The sequence below is a fragment of the Candoia aspera genome, chromosome 3 (assembly GCF_035149785.1).
Source record: "Candoia aspera isolate rCanAsp1 chromosome 3, rCanAsp1.hap2, whole genome shotgun sequence".
NCBI classification, from domain to species: Eukaryota; Metazoa; Chordata; class Lepidosauria; order Squamata; family Boidae; genus Candoia; species Candoia aspera.
In genome coordinates, this window is record NC_086155.1 from 18710590 (window position 1) to 18726784 (window position 16195).

A 16195-nucleotide genomic window follows, 5' to 3' on the forward strand; every position below is an offset into this window, starting at 1 on the left:
AAAGCATTTGAAATCTGCAATGTCTAAAGTTGGAATAAGGCTCAAGGGCTATGTGGTTTTTGCAATTACAGATGTCTTTGTAACGAACAGATTTTTATTTATGTTTCTTTGCTGCTGGGTGGGTTGGTTTCCCAGTTGTCTGGCAAAACATTTGAGAAATGTCTCCCTTCTTTCCTTGTCATAAAATTACTTGAAATTCTGACTCATGGGGTGGGTAGGTGAGGCGAATAAAAGACTAGTAGCATAATTTGGTAACATACCAGGGATAGGCAATCTGGTGCCTTGCAGATCTTTTGGGTTAAAACTCCCACAGTCCCTTACCGTTGATTATGTTGGCTAGAGCTAATGAGAGTTGAAGTCCAAAACATCTGGAGGGCATTAGGCTACCTACTCTTGATCCACACATTCCTATTTTATGTGTTTGCATGTTTGCATATATTCAAAATTGTAATGGTTCATCTTGGCATGATCTGGTATTCCATTTCCAGCTGAAAGAGAGTTCTGATTTCATTGCTAACTTCCAAAGCTATCTTTTGCAGTTATCCAAAAAGCCAAAAAGGAGAAACACTGCTTGAAGATCTGGAGTGAATGCACTGAACAGGGAAGCATATTATTCTGTCCAGTGGAAAGATTTTGGAATCCTTTGAAATATATATTGATGTTCAAAACAAAAGAGAAATATCGACATCATCTAGAAAAAGGTACTTTTTAATGTGTGGGTCATCTAATTGTTTTAGTAAATTGGACTGAAAATGTCTCTTGTTTATGTTTGATGCTAATATGGTTTATTCTAGACCAGGGCTCTCAAAGTCACATTGTCAAGAGTTTTGCATGAGTCCAAGGGCTACAACACAGAAGCCTTTTCATATATCGATATAGAAGTCCCTAATGAGTTAACAATGAAGAAAAAGAAGAATATCACATTCAATATAAATGTATTACAGGTAGTCCTTGCTTAGTGACCACAATTGGGACTGGCAATTCCATTGCTAACTGACACAGTCGCTAAGTGAAACATGTGACTGCAATGGGCTTATGACCTCACTTCTCCTTTAGTCGTTAAGTGAAATGCTGTGGTCTTTAAGCAAGACATCACATGACCGCAACTTGTGATTTTACTGCTAGCTTTCCACTGGCAATGTTTGTTGGAAGCCAGTTGTGAAGTGCGCAAATAGCGATCACATGACCACAGGATGCTATGATAGTTGTAAATGCCCGCTGGTTGTAAAACTCCAATCGTGAACACGGGGACACTGCAACAGTTGTAAATGTGAGGACTGGTCATAAAGTTACTTTTTCAGTGCTGTCATAACATTGAATGGTCACTAAATGAGGCGGTTGGTAAGCAAGGCCTACCTGTAAATATTTTTTAAAAAACGTTATTGCTATGCTTTTGCCATTTCATTGTGGCCACCTTATTGGGTAAGAAAGATTGTTCAAGAGAATCCTATGAAGGGTGAGGTGCTACATACCTGTCCAAAGGCATTTAGTGGGATGGAGGAGCCATCCCGGCCTTGCCCCGCATACAAAGCAGAAAGCTGCTCGCTGAAGGAGCTCCTGTGCCTGTGTTTCAGCCTGTGTAACAAGGCAAGTGGCAGCTGGCAGATAGAGACCAATGGTCTTCCTGTGGTGCTTTGCTATCAAGCAAAGAGGAGGCAGTGGTCAAAGCACTGAGCAGTGAGCTGCCTGCTTGCTGGACATGCAGCAGAAGGTCCATAACAGCCAAGGGGTGGGACAGATCAGCTGTGCTGAGCACCATGTATGTAAAGAAACCCAACAGGGCCTGCTACCTCACAGTTGCAGGGCTACCTTTGGCGCAGCATGAGGCTCTGATGGGGGCAGGGTCAGTGTGAGCAGTGGTGCAAGTGGTGGTGTGAGCACAAGAAGCGCAAGCAAGGGCTGCAGAGCCATGCAGTGGTGCCCAGAGCAAACCCTGGCAAGCCCTGTGGTCCCCACACACAATAATATAGATGAGCCCTACTTTTGCAGGCAAGTTTGGACTTGCAGGAGTCATGGATCCCTTTGCATGAGGAGTGAGACATGCCTGCCCACCCCCACTGGCAATCTGTATACCAGTTCCTGGCTGGGAATCAAGGCAGACTAGCTAGCTCTTTCAGGCCACCACACTTCATAGTGGTTTTTTTTTTTAATCTGTTCAATCATGCCTGATTCTTAAGAGACTGCCTGGACAAGTCCCTGCAGTTTTCTTGGCAAGGTTTTTCAGAAGTGGTTTGCTGTTGCCTCCTTCCTTGGGCTGAGAGAGAGGGACTGGCTCAGGGTCACCCGACTGGCTTTGTACCTAAGGCGAGACTAGAACTCACGGTCTCCCGGTTTCTAGCCCAGTGCCTTTACTGCTACACCAAACTGGTTCTCACTTCATAGTCAATAGTATCTTATTCCAATAGAAGAGAATATGTATAGCTCAGGGTTGAACTGTGGAGTCTTATTATATACTGTGGAATGTTATAGCCTGCTGTTCTGTTTCTTTAGCACAAGGATCGGCCTTGAAGAATGATTATATTTGAAAGGCTTTTATTTCACATTTTTGACATTTGATTTTTTTATAAAACTGCTAATGCTAGTTGGTAAGCAATTTATTAATTTTGCCACACCAGAATTAATATTATTACATTGTTTTCTATTGAGTAAATAGCTGTTGATATTTATTTTTGTTGCTGCTATAAAATTTATCAGTTGTAGCAATTTATATCAATGTGTTGTATAGCATGTTTCAGCTCATGAATTTATAGCTTACAGTACGTTGCTATAGATTGTTTTGGCACCTTGTGAGTCAAGTTGACAGATGGCCTGTAGCCTTAGAAATAAGTAAATAAATCAATATGTTATGGTTAAAACAGAATGCAGTCCATGCTCTTGAGACGTGCCCACTTCTCAGTTCTTTACATTCCCCTTCAGTTTTGCAGGTATTCCTGGAACAGATAGTTGGAGGTGTTTTATTAGGTAACTCGACAGATGTCCCAGCTGAATCTGTGACACTATTCCAGTTTTACAGCTACCTGGAGAAACACCATGTAAACAACTTGGAAAAATATTTGATCCGATTCGCTAAAGAAGGTAAATGGCTGGATGGAAATAGAGAAGCAAAATAAAGTTTGGTTGATTCCCAACCATAAATGTTGAAATAAGAAAACCAATGGCAATTTTGTTGGTACAATTAATTTATTTCAGAGACTTGTATGCTGCCAATTCATCTTAGATTCTAGGCAGCTTTCAGGCAATAGCACAATCAAATACAAGTTAAAACTTCAGCTCAACCCTAGATGACCCATTCCAACTTAGCAGTTTCTTCCAACTGAGTGGCAATCCTTGCCTTGAAAGATCTTGGGAAGAGCACTATCTTAATGAACTTCTGAAATGATAATAGGAAAGGGGCTGTCCTGACCTAAGGAGCTAACTGCTCCAAAGAGAAAGGCAATGACCAAGAAGGTCTGCTTCCAAGACCCTATTTCCTTCACATCTCGAGCGGGTGAATTCATAGCATGCCCTCCCACCAGCACAAGTTGGATGGATAGATTCTAGAGGGAGTAGACAGTCTCAGAAATAATGAGGCCTGAAACTATAATATGTTTTAAAGGTGATAACGACCTAGGTTGCTGGGGATAACAATGCCATGTCTGCTCCTAATGTTGCTAGTAGCCTGAGCTTTTCTAGGGAAAACAAATGCAATCAAGGCCACTGAGCTAGTAATTAGCAAATATCAGGGTCTGATCTTTGTGACAGCAGCTGTTGAAAAGCTTCCCATTTGGCCTTAAATGCTATCACAAGTTTGCCTTCTTTTTTTTTTTTTTTGGTCCCTTTGTGTCAGCATTGACTCTTGCCTGGACAAGCCCCTGCAGTTTTCTTGGAAAGATTTCAGAAGTGGTTTGCCATTGACTCCTTCCTAGGGCAGAGAGAAAGTGACTGGCCCAAGGTCACCCAGCTGGCTTTATGCCTAAGGCGGGACTAGAACTCATGGTCTCCTGGTTTCTAGCCTGGTGCCTTAATCACTACACCAAACTGGCTCTATGCAACTTTGCTGCTGGAGAATAAAACCAGAAGAGGAGAAAAGTCTTAAGGACATACTTCTGGAATTCCCAGAGGCATCTGACAGGGAAAGAAGAAGCAGGAGCAGGTGGGCTTTCATCCTACAGAGAGATGTTTTAACATTCATTCAGCCTCCGATATTCCAGTTCAAAGGGTTGGAAGTAGTGTTTTAGCATTGCTTGGAAAGACCCCTTTGTGCCTGTGTCCTGGAGAGGATACTTCCAGTCACAGTAGTTAGCACAATGAACTAATGGCTTGATCAGAAATGGCAACTCAAGACCACCTATGGTCTCCAATTTGAGATTGATCCTCCAAGTTTTAAAAAAGCAGTCCTTTAGCCTTTGCCTTTGCCTTCTTCACCACAGCACCAAAGGATGGGAGACAGCAACAGTAATAGATTTTCTGAGCCTCCCTATTAATGGCTGAATTCCTTTCCCTCAGTAATATTGACAGAGGACCTGCAACGTCCTGGGAGAATGAAGAAAATAAAGAAGCTAAAAGGGAAGCAGCTGAATCAGCTGGAACCTCTGCCTCAGACCTTACGGCTCCTTGCGGTCCTGCAGCTTGATGAGAATCACCGTATAGGCAAAGCAGCCACATCGTGCCTTTCTCGTGCAGCAGCCAACAGGAATTTCAGGGAAAAAGTATGAGCTTTCCCCTTTCCGCAGGATGTCCTACTAGCTGCACCCTGGGAATATAGGCTTCTCCATGCATTTCAGTAGCCATAGACCTGCTTTGCATGCAGAAGGTCTGCCTTCTGTCCATGGCAGGGCTCCAAATGCAGTGCCATGGAAATCCCACCCAATATAGGTATTCTTTATGCCCCTAGAATAAGTGTCCTTGATGTTTTGATTTATTCTTTTGATTCTCCATGGATCTCCTGCTGACATGCATCACTTCACTCCTCTATGTATAATTTTCATAGTAATCTAGCTCAGGTAAACTAAACGGAGGGTGTGTGTTTTGTTCAGATTAGGATGTGAACTACATGACCAAGCAGAGATTTGATCTTGCATCTCCTTTCTCCAAGTTCAACACTTTGAACCAGCTTTCCTTAACCCAGATGCAGTCAATTACATTCACATAATTCCCTGCTTGAACTAAGGATTTGCCAAGCTAGGAATTAAGAGGTTTGTAGCTCAGCTCTTCCAGGACAGAGCCAGATTGAAGGGAAGGTGGCTCTAACCCAGTGTTTATCGACCTTAGTGACATTCAGATGTGTGGACTTCATCTTCCAGAATTCCCCAGCCAGCATGTTGGCTGGGGAATTCTGGGAGTTGAAATCCACACATCTGAAAGGTGCCAAGGTTGAAAAACACTGCTCTAACCAGTACATTGCACTTCTTTGTCTAAGTTGGGGTGAAGTGGCAGGAAGTGGACCTCACTGGCTGTTTTGTAATTGAATAGAGAGTTATCCGTTAAAATAAGAACTGGATGGCAGTACTGTGTAAGGGAGCAATGGTGCTAGACCTTGACAAATTTATTGGCAAAAGAATCCTTTTGAGTGAACAGCATACCAAAAAAAAAAAGCCAGCCAGATGGCTTTAGCTATATGCATCAATATAATGATGATTGTCTGAAATGTATCTGTGTTTGCAAAGGAAGGAGAGGGAGCAGGATCACATACAGGGCTAAAGTTCCCTTTAGGATTGTTAAATTCCAACAGCCTTTTCCAGCTTGGTGCCTTCCAGATGTGTAGGGATTACAACTGGGAGGGAATTCTGGGAGTGATGGCTCCTACCCATCTAGAGGATGCTAGGCCAGGTTTATGGCATTATGCTAAAGTATTTTTAAAAAAGAAATATTAACAGCCTTGTTACATTCTTTTGCTACAGGCTCTTCCTTTTTACACAGATCTCTTAAGCAACGATGATAGTAAACTACAGCAAGCCGCGTGTCTAGCCCTTAAAAACCTCAGAGTGAGTGCTTTTAAAGAAATCTTTAGAGCAGTGGTTCTCAAAGTGTGGCCTTTTGGGGGGTCTGTGAAGTCAAATAAATAAATATTTTAAAATTTCTTAGTTTTCATTTCTAATACAGTAAATACTGATAGATATAACTCACATAAACCAGAGCTCTTTGGGGTCCTCAATCATTTTTAAGACTGTAAAGGGGTCCTGAGACCAAAATGTTTGAGAACCGCTGCTTTAGAGCAGTGTTGTTCAAACTTGGCAACTTTAAGATGTGTGGAGTTCAACTCCCAGAATTCCCCAGCCAGCATATTGAAGTCGAAGTTGAAGTCCACACATCTTAAAGCTGCCAAGTTTGAAAAACGCTGCTTTAGAACATCCTTGGTGAGAGGGACCATTTGGACAAGTTTCATCAACAGCCAGCAGAGGGTGCAAAAGTCCCTCTCCAAGAGAATTTGGGACCTGTTATCTGGCCTTGGAATTGTCCTAAGGCTCCACTACTGCGCTGTTGCACAGGGGACATCTGTCAAAGAAGGAGCCCTCCAAGTTGCTCCTGTTTGGGGAACAAGGTCGGGGGTCTTACTTAAGGAGATTCTGTGATCAGGTTGTGCATTGGCACAGACACCAGAACATTCACTCCTGTGCTTGGCTGTGCCCTCAGGGGCAGCCTTTGGGCTCTGTGGCAGCCTTAAGCTGTGGAAATCGGTGACCTCCTTTCAGGGACCAGTTCATTGCATATATTTGTGAAAGCATTTTGCAGACTGTGTACCCTTCACTGAAATTACAGCTCCTGAAAAACAAGCAGAACTTAGCGCTGCAACACGGGCAAATGATCCCTGTTGGCTTGCTTAGAAAACAGACCCAACTGTTGCATTCCAATGTTTTGTTTCAAAGTGTGCCAAACCCAGAAAAAAGGACGAAAGCAAGCAGGGAGAATAGGAGGAGGACTAGAGGTAGTGGTGGGAGTAAAATTAGTAACTTTCTGGAAAAGTAGAGCTGTTTTGTGAACGAGAATGCTTCCATCTGCCCTTCCTGCAAGCATTTTGCAAGAGAGGTTGCAGAATGTTCTCAAAATTCCAAATGTACCCATTTCCTCTGCCCCCCCCCAAATAAAATTGGAGAGCCCTTTAAGTAATAACATTGAATTGAGAATCAGTTTGGCGTACGGGTGATGGTGCTGGCCTGGAAGCCAGGAAACCATAAGTTCTAGTCCTGCCTTAGGCATGAAAGCCAGCTGGGTGACTTTGGGCCAGTCACTCCCTCCCTGCCCAACCCACCTCAAAGGGCTGTTGTTGTGGAGGAAATAGGAGGAGGAAGGAGTATTAGGTATGTTCACCACCTTGAGTTGTATATAAAAAAGGCAGGATAAAAAAACGTATGTAAATCATGATAGACAAAGAACATTACTGGCTTGCAGTCATGCAGTGGAGATTTGCTTGTCTGGCTGATGTGTTACAAATGAACTTCCAGATCAGTGATGTATTGCTCCAGCCTTCTGAGCTGGAGAATGGGCATAAGCAGGTCATTAAGGAAACAAAGATGCAGGTAAAATTCTCCACCGCAATAGGCTGGTTTGTCCTTGCTCTACTAGAATGCTATAAATTTTGGTTTACTGAAGCCAGAGGTTAGCTATTCTCAGAGAGATGTGGTAAGGTTAAGAATGGGGAAGAAACCATTTAGACACTTAAGGCACTGTTACTGAAATGTTTCTTTTACCAAACAGGGCATTGAATGTCTAGAGCAAATTGCCAGACTGTGCCAGTCAGAAACAGAAGAAGTGCGGAACGCTGCCAGAGAAACAACACTTTCATTTGGTAAATACTTTCGTGATCCTCTGCTTAGGGGTTCTGAGTGACAGTGAATAGCAACTACAGTTAGTACAGTTAGTCCTCATTTAGTGACCACAATTGGGACCAGCAATTGTCGTTAAGCAAAGTGGTCACTAAGTGAAACCACACCTGTGTTTATGCTCTTATGATCTTACTTCAGCTTTCCTTTGCTTTACAGACCTACAAAGGTCATAAGTTTGAAGATTGGTCATAAAGTTACTTTTTCATCACCATCCTAACTGAATGGTCGCTAAATGAGGCAGTTGCTAAATGAGGGCTACCTGTAAAATAGTATGTAAAAAAACTCTGGAATTTGTAGAGCTGATCCTCTTAGCAGGGGTGGGTGTTGCACCAAGATGTAAATACTGCTTGCCCTAAAGAACTGGTTTCCCTCCCACCGTTGGATCACATCTTCTAGGTATCATGAGATTCTTTCTTATGCCAAATCTAAAACTCACTCTGACATCTCCCTTGCTGCCCATAATGCTCCAAGTTTCAGCTGATTTTTAAAATTCTTTTTAAAATATATATAAAAAGGAAATGGGAAGCAAGCATGCAGTGAAACAACATTGTTGTTATCTGTAATCCCAATTATTGTTCTGGGCCTCATAAATACCCTGAAGACATTTAGAAAACCAAAATGCAGTCCAGTGCTTTGATGAAAGTATATTCATTTGTCCAGAAAAAAAGTCAGAAGCAAGCTATAATGGTGGAGACCATCCAACAAGCTAGAGGACACAGCAGGGAGCAACCTCGTTAGTTTGCCTCCTGCTAATTAGGTGTTCAGTGCTAGTCTTTACCCCACAGGGCAGTCACTGGGAGAGAGGGCCCATTGCAAACACTGGACCCCCCTGCATTAAGCTGTCTTTAGCCAGCATGGTCAGTGGTGAACAATGATGGGAGTTGTATATTCTGATAACTAATGGAGGACCACAAATTTCCTTTCTTTTCTCTCTGCCCTGATTCAGGGGTTAGTTTCTGCCATTCTAGCAGGCATAATCTCTTCTACAAATTCAGGGAATTATTTTGTCTTAGTGTAGCTGGTGGCTAGAAAGAAAACACAAACTGCCTTCTATTCATTAATATAGAAATGGGGTAAAACCATTGCTGGAGGGATTGTAGGCTTTGCCTAACACTGTAGTTGAATGCTCGCTCCAGCAGCTGTGAAAACATAGGAAAAGAGCTATTGAGAAAGATCAGCTTTGCTCATCCAACCAGATAACTTTTTGTTTACTTATGGGATTTACTCCCCACCTTTCAACAGGGTCCCAGGGAGTTATAACAAATTCAGGAAGGGAGAATCAATGCTTTGGCCTCCTCTGACAGCAAGAGTGAAGGAAGCTGGATAACTTATAACACAATTTACAAGCTACTTACTATGTAGCACTGAAATCAATTTGCAAATTTATGGAATTAATCCATGGACTATCTCCAGAAAAATTAGCTTTGGATGGTGACTTGAAGTAATTTCTTAACTTCCTTTTAAAACCATGTACTCCTTACTGAACTTTATAAAATTATCCAGTTCAGGATTATAGCCAATGCAGAATGCTTATAATTATTATAATTAGAAGGCATAATTATGCCTAATGCTTACAAATGACTTCTTGGCTCCTATCAGGTTCTATATTCCACCTGACTTCAAGTTTTAAAAAAGATTTAAAAGTAAGTGGGGAGCTGATGTGCCAGATTTATTTCCAAGAATACCTTTGGAGCCCACATAAGCATTCCTAGAAAATAAACACAGAATAAAGCTGCAGCTTAGTTCTTGGCCTGGCACCTGCCTTTCTCTTGGCTTGCAACAGCCTCTCTCAAGAGATAAGGGTGACCCGACCCAGTTGGCCTTCTGGAAGGCCATGAAGACCTGGGTTTTCTCCCGGACCCTATATGTTAATGGAGCTCTGGCATTTATGGGTACTTTGGGGTGACGTGTGGGTATGTGACCTGAAGGTGATTGATCTGGATTATGTTTTATGTTTGTATAAGACATGCTGCCAACGTCTCCAGTGCCTCCAGTGCCTCCAGGCCTCACTGATGCCAGCAGCTCCATTGCTGCCATTGTTCCACTAGCCACTGAACAGCCAATTGGCACACCAGCTATTCCTTAGCGGCCTGCAATTATTTTTAATTTATTAATGTGTTGCTTTCCCCTGTACAAATTGTGCAGACCTGGTATAGTGGATGGTTGAACCTATAGGATAGAAGGCTAGAGTTATCAGACCTTCTGTCCTAGAAATCCTTTGGCCTTTCACATCCACCAGATACCTTTCACAGGAATCAGGATTGGAAATGATCAGTCCAAAAAGCAAGTCTCTCTGTGCTCAGAATAGTAAGATTTATTAGGAAAAAGATTGAAGTTGAGAAACCTATATATTGACAAATCAAAGTAGTTAGATTCTTGTTTTCTTTCTTGCACTCTTTTGATGTAAGAGAGAGGAAGATTGTCTCTTTTGAGATAAGTCAGCCTACACTTGTGAATTGTTTACAAAATGGTACTAACATCCTTATCATGTGAGAACCAGTTCTGACAACATCCTGGCTTCTGGTTCCTGCTACCACCACCTATTTTCCAAGGGCAGTTGATCTGGCATCCTCCCTCCTAACTCAATGTGTGAAAGAGATAAGTTTCTCACAACCTAGGCTGCTTTTCTGTCAATTAAAAGTAAAAATGCATAAGCTAGATAATTTTAGTAGTGTAGCCTCCTAGCTGCCTAGAGGTATGATTCCTTCCTTCCTTCCATCCTTAGGACATAGACCAGTCTCACTAGAGATAAAGAAAATTAAACTTTATTTAAAAAGATAAAAAAGGTACCACCCTTTTGAAGTTCAAACAGTTAACACAAATAGTGTTGGTAAAAATAAATTATAGAGATGTTTGGATCATGATGATACAGCTTGCAAGAACGTTGAGAGACATTTTGATATTTTCATATATAACCTGATGGATGGATGGATACAAGTCTTAGATTATACACTCCATTTCATAATTAGTACAGAGAAGAAAGAACATTAAACTTATGCAATACTGACTATTCAACAGTTATAGCGAATATTTGGTTGCAGTTATTGCTACCCACACGGGGGTGGGGGGACACCAGTTACTGAAAGCAAACGTTCACATACTTTTGCCACACACAAATATGTAGCTTTGGATCATTTTCCCTCAACGAATAAATGAACAAGTATGATGTTTGACTCATTTGTTTAATTGGGTTCTCTTTATCTAGTTTTAGGACTTGCGTGGAGAACAGATTACATTTTAGGTCATATTTATTCAGAAATATTGAACATTCAAAAGGATTCACAAACTTTTAAGCATTACTGTATTTGTCTTGTTCGTCTGTTTCAACTATTGCGGTTTTCCCATTTCCCTGGGATTCCAAACTTTGATCTGAGGTTGTGGCTAAATTCCATTCTTTCCTAGCCTTGGTCCATTCCTCCTACAGTTCTGTCTAGATTTAAAACAAACACAGTTTTTCTATATCTGGCAGAGGGAAAGGCTGGAGCAATCTCCCTCTATACATGACCAAGCACGTATCTCCCTTGCAGGGACAAGTATTGACAGTGGAGTCCTTGGTGCTCTCTGAGGTTGGTTGTTTGCTTGCAGACAATTTGTTGCCCAACTAGGCACCATCTTCAGTGCTAGAACTGAAGATGTTGTCTAGTTGGGCAACAAAATGACTGCAAGCAAACAACCAACCTCAGAGAGCACCAAGGACTCCACCGTTCAACCCTGAGCTACAGATCTTCTCTTCTGTTGGTACAAGTATTGACAGTCTGGAAGGAGGAGGACCATCTGCACCTTATGAAAATGTGGACTGCTATTCTCAACACAGCTATATTATTCATGGTTGCTTTCTGCTTTTCTTTGCAGGAGAAAAGGGAAGATTGGCTTTTGAAAAAATGGACAAAATATGCTGTGAACTAAGAGAGGCTATGTATCAGGAGGCTGAAGTTGAAATTACAGTATTTTGAACAATAGCTTCAAAGGAGGTACCAAAGATTAGATGCTACAGTAGAAAGTAATCATCTAAGAGGAAGGAGGGATAACACCATTGGCAAATGTAACAACAAATCATAACTAGCAAATCTTTTAAGCATCCACATTCTACAGTCTTCAATATAACTAATATTATGCTTGCACTATATCTGGATGCTGAAGATGTATAGTGAAACCCAAAACTCCATTTTTGGATTTGAGGAATGAGATTGAAGAAGCTTCCTTTTTAAACTGTTGGACGTCCCTCTTTGGTTTCCATTCAGGACAAATATTTATCTTCTCTGGGCAAAAGAGGAGGCAGACTATTTTATATATTTATTCATTTAATTCTTGTAGACCAAGATTTTCAAATGTAAAGTTCTAAAATTATTCGCTCATTGCAGCAAATTAACCTGTGGTTGTCTTCTAGTTGCCTTTTTCCTCAAAGCAGCAAATCTTACAGAGGCTACACAAAGTTAAGGAGGGCACTAGGCTGATCATTTCAATTTTTAGTCACTTTTTTCTTTTTGACATAAAACATCCTGGGACAAACCCATCACTGCTGCCCCCAGTCAATTCTTGTTCTTTGGGGACAGGGGCATCTGCAGTGGTGGCTGCAACTGGGTTATTGAAGCCTTGCCCTGTTTTTTTATTTGTATCATGTCTACAGCACATGTGAAAAAACGGGCAGGGCTTTGATTGCACAAAACACAAAATTCTTGGATTTGAAGACTGAGATTGGAGCTTTTCAAACAGTTGTTGGACATCCCTATTTGGCTTCCATTTAAGACGAATATTGCCATCTTGACTTTTTTGACAGCCCCTCCCTTCCTCCCTATGGCCGCATCTATTTGGAGATATTTTCACTCAACTAATAGAACACATTGGAGTAAAATCTTAACTAACAAAAAGAAAGAAAAAGTGATTCAGGCAACAATAATTAAGTGGAGGGAAGGGGCTGGAGAATGGGAAAAAAAGTTTTCCCTCTTGGGAAAATATATCCCAAGAAATAGTTTTGGAAACATTGTCCCCCAAAGATTTGAATAGATAAATTGAAATTACGAGACTTTGTTTCTGTCAATGAAGTTTAAAATGGCTGTATGCAATTAATAGTACCATGTGATACAAAAGAAAAACCATTTCCTCCCATTCTGTTTCCAAGGCTCCTTTTTAAGTAATAACAGAGAACTATTTTTAAATGGCCTCTAATGGTAGCCTTAAGTATATTTTTATAATGTTTTTATTGAACTTGGCAACACCTGGTTCTGAGTAAACAGGTATTAGGGCTTTGAATGCACAGTATGGTTTTCCTTTGGCCAATAATGGGTGACCATGCCGAATTTACAAGTAGGTTTTCATTGCCTAATCAATATCCTTTTATACAGTATATTTTGCTCTGTATTTTTCAGTATTTATTGCTAAGACTAGTTTGAATATTCAGTTTTTTAAAAAAAAGATTCTATTAAAACATCTGAAAAGCATTTTCATTTTTCAAGTGATCATTTAAATAAAATTTAAAAACAAAATGAAGTAAGAGTTTATAGGCAAGAGTCAATTTCATTTGGGTAAATTTGTTTGACTTTAAAGTGCTGGGGAAGAGACAGAACTTAGCGGAGAAGGTTGCAATGAGTAGGAGTTATTACATGAACTGGGCAGCCCCTAATATGCTCATATGCAGCCCAATGTTACAAGTTTGGATTTTGGCAGAATAACGGTCCTTTGTTTTTATTTTTATTGAGTTAAACCTATTTTTATGTATTACAGAGCAGGTTTTTATGTTTTTCTGCTTCAGAACAGTAAGAGTTTTGGTGGTTGCTCTGCAGTGGAATCAGAGGGGCTTATATATAATAGAATGTCTTTAAGTCAGTTTTGACTCTTGATAACTGCATGGACAAGTCCATGAAGTTTTGTTGGCCATATTTTCAGAAGTGGGTTGTCATTACTTTCTTCCTAATGCTGAAAGGGAGGGACTGTCTCAAAGTCACCCAGCTGACTTCATGCCTAAGACAGGACCAGAACTCATGATCTCTTGGCTGTTAGTTCAGTGTCTAACTACCACACCAAACTGGCTATTTACAAGGGAAAAAAAAAGTCTTCCACAAATAAAATGTACTCATCAAATTATAGAATTGGAAGAGTCTTGACAAGTACGGACCCTCAATTTGATTTTCAACCCTATTGTCTAATTTTCTCTATAATAGTCTTCTAGGAGTGATTTTGGCATCCCTTGAAGGGCAATTCCATGAATGATTGCATGAAATTACCAATACAAATACTGTTGAATACCTTGCTCTGACATATTGTTTCTTCAACAAGAGCCACCTTTGTGAAAAGCTGCAGGTCTTTACAAACGATAAATCTTTCCTAGACGCTGACTCTTGTAAAGCAAGTGTTATGTGCCCCCCCCCCATGTCTTTCCTTTGTGCTATACAAAGGCTGAATGTAAAATTTAAAACCATTTTTTTTCACCAATTAAAGTATTAGTGCATGAAATTAGGAGGATTGCAGTCCCTCAATACAGCAAAGGGGTAGGGATAAAAACTCATCCTAATCTAGCGTGGAATCTTTCCCCACAACTGCCAATTTATGAGAAATGGCTAGCCTGCAATTTCAAAGTAAAAGTACATGACTAAAATTTCCCATGAAGACCAAGACATAGTCTGAATGGCTCAACGTGGGGCCTTTGCTGCTGCAACTTAAGCAAAAAAGGAAGCGGAGAAAAATCAGACGTGTTTCTTTACAAAAGAATTTTATTCTTGCAGCTAAAATGAGAACTGAAAATTTGTATGGGAAGTTGAAAAACTGTACAGTTTTACTGAAACTGTAAGGGCACTGCAGTGCCTTACATAAGAGACAATATACCTGAAAACGTATTATACCAAAACATTTAGCTTGTTTTTATTTCATTTCATTTCTTTTCTTAAAAAAAGTTTTCTATGGCAATCGGTAAAAAAGAAAGACCTGATGAGTAAATATTTGCTTAAGGCATATAGCAGAGCAGCTCACTAACTTTCTAACAAGTTTAAACATGGATATTTTCTTTTCCTCTCCCCCCAACCCTTCCCAAGAATAGGTTAACCAATACATCCACTTTGAAACGCTACTGTATATACACACCCCAAACTACTACATACATGTACAGGACATCAAAACAAAATGCTTACAGTTCAGCATGACAAGCCGTATCCACACCTCGCTGAGCATTATTGGGGCTTTCTACTGTATCTCTTACAACACTTCTTGTGTTCAAATTGATCAAGGCAAATAGTGATGCTGGCGGGCTTGAGAGGAGCACCGTAACCAGAAAGAGTTTCTTGGCCATCTTTGGACACTAAGAAATGTATTTCTCCCTGACAGATCAAGTATAGTACAATCACACTGCTGTGGAGATACATTCTGAAGTTGACCATGTCATTGTGGGAGAGGAAGAGCAATTCAATTCTATCATCAAGAGTTTTTATTTCTATTTTTTAACCAAAATCCCTTCGGTGTTTTAATGAAATGAAAAGCACAGCTTTTCACTCCCAGTTTCATTCTGGGGGCCTTTTTAAATAACTGTTCCCTTCAGACTATCAGAACACAATTTAATGTATCTTGGCATGAGGGCATCTCTGGGGAGTAAAAAAAAAAAAAAGTTAAGAAGGCACCAGTACCCATATGGTTGAACCCAGCCCCTTTTTTACATGTGTCGCACATGTAAAAAGGGGGTGGGCCTTCAACTGAGTGGTTGCGGCTGCCATCTTGACCTTTTCTGACCCATCCCTGATGCCCCTGTCTTGGCACCTCACGTTTCAGCCATTTGCCATAGAAAACTAGGTTGTGTGAAAGAGGTGTGAATATGGCTTTGTACACACTCTGGAATGTTTGTACTATATTTACTTGACTGAAATGAGTGCTATACAACTGGTTTAGATGGTGTACATAGAAAAACTGCCAAATAATAGGCAAGATACAGGCAACCTGGCTTTTTTTTTCTTTTTAAAGAGAACACATACACCTACCAATCTATGAGCTGAATGAAGACACTTCAGCAACACCCTTGGAATCACAGCCATTTAAATAATCAGATCATGCAAGTATAATTGGGCACATCAGAAAGCAGAAATATAAAAATTATGTTCACCTTTCAAGCACATGGATTTCAATCAGGACACTTTCAGGAGACTTTATACATGCATTTGAATAAAAATGTGATACAAATGCATCTGAATAATATTCTACTGGATGACAGAATGTGAAAGGGACAAAGCAATCACATACTGAGTAGCAAAATACATAGATGAGCCATTATATATTATGCCATTTTCTATAGTCATGTCAATATTTTCATGTTTCCAATATTATTACTAAGTATTGACTGCTTAACAAAATTCCTCTTTCTCATAGGTGAGGCTGAAAGTTTCCCAGGACTACCTATGATTTATTACTGTACTTTT

At 40.5% G+C, this 16195-nt stretch overlaps 1 protein-coding gene across 1 annotated transcript in view; it reads left to right on the top strand.

The window, feature by feature from the left end:
* RIPOR3 (RIPOR family member 3) overlaps window positions 1-15412 on the top strand; it is a 63118-nt gene extending 47706 nt beyond the window's left edge. The window contains exons 16-21 of the mRNA XM_063297056.1: window positions 540-701; window positions 2917-3075; window positions 4486-4688; window positions 5880-5963; window positions 7675-7765; window positions 11655-15412. Coding sequence (XP_063153126.1) covers window positions 540-701; window positions 2917-3075; window positions 4486-4688; window positions 5880-5963; window positions 7675-7765; window positions 11655-11755 — 800 coding nt within the window. The 3' untranslated portion in view covers window positions 11756-15412. The remainder of the gene's footprint in view (window positions 1-539; window positions 702-2916; window positions 3076-4485; window positions 4689-5879; window positions 5964-7674; window positions 7766-11654) is intronic.
* Window positions 15413-16195: the final 783 nt, after the last annotated feature.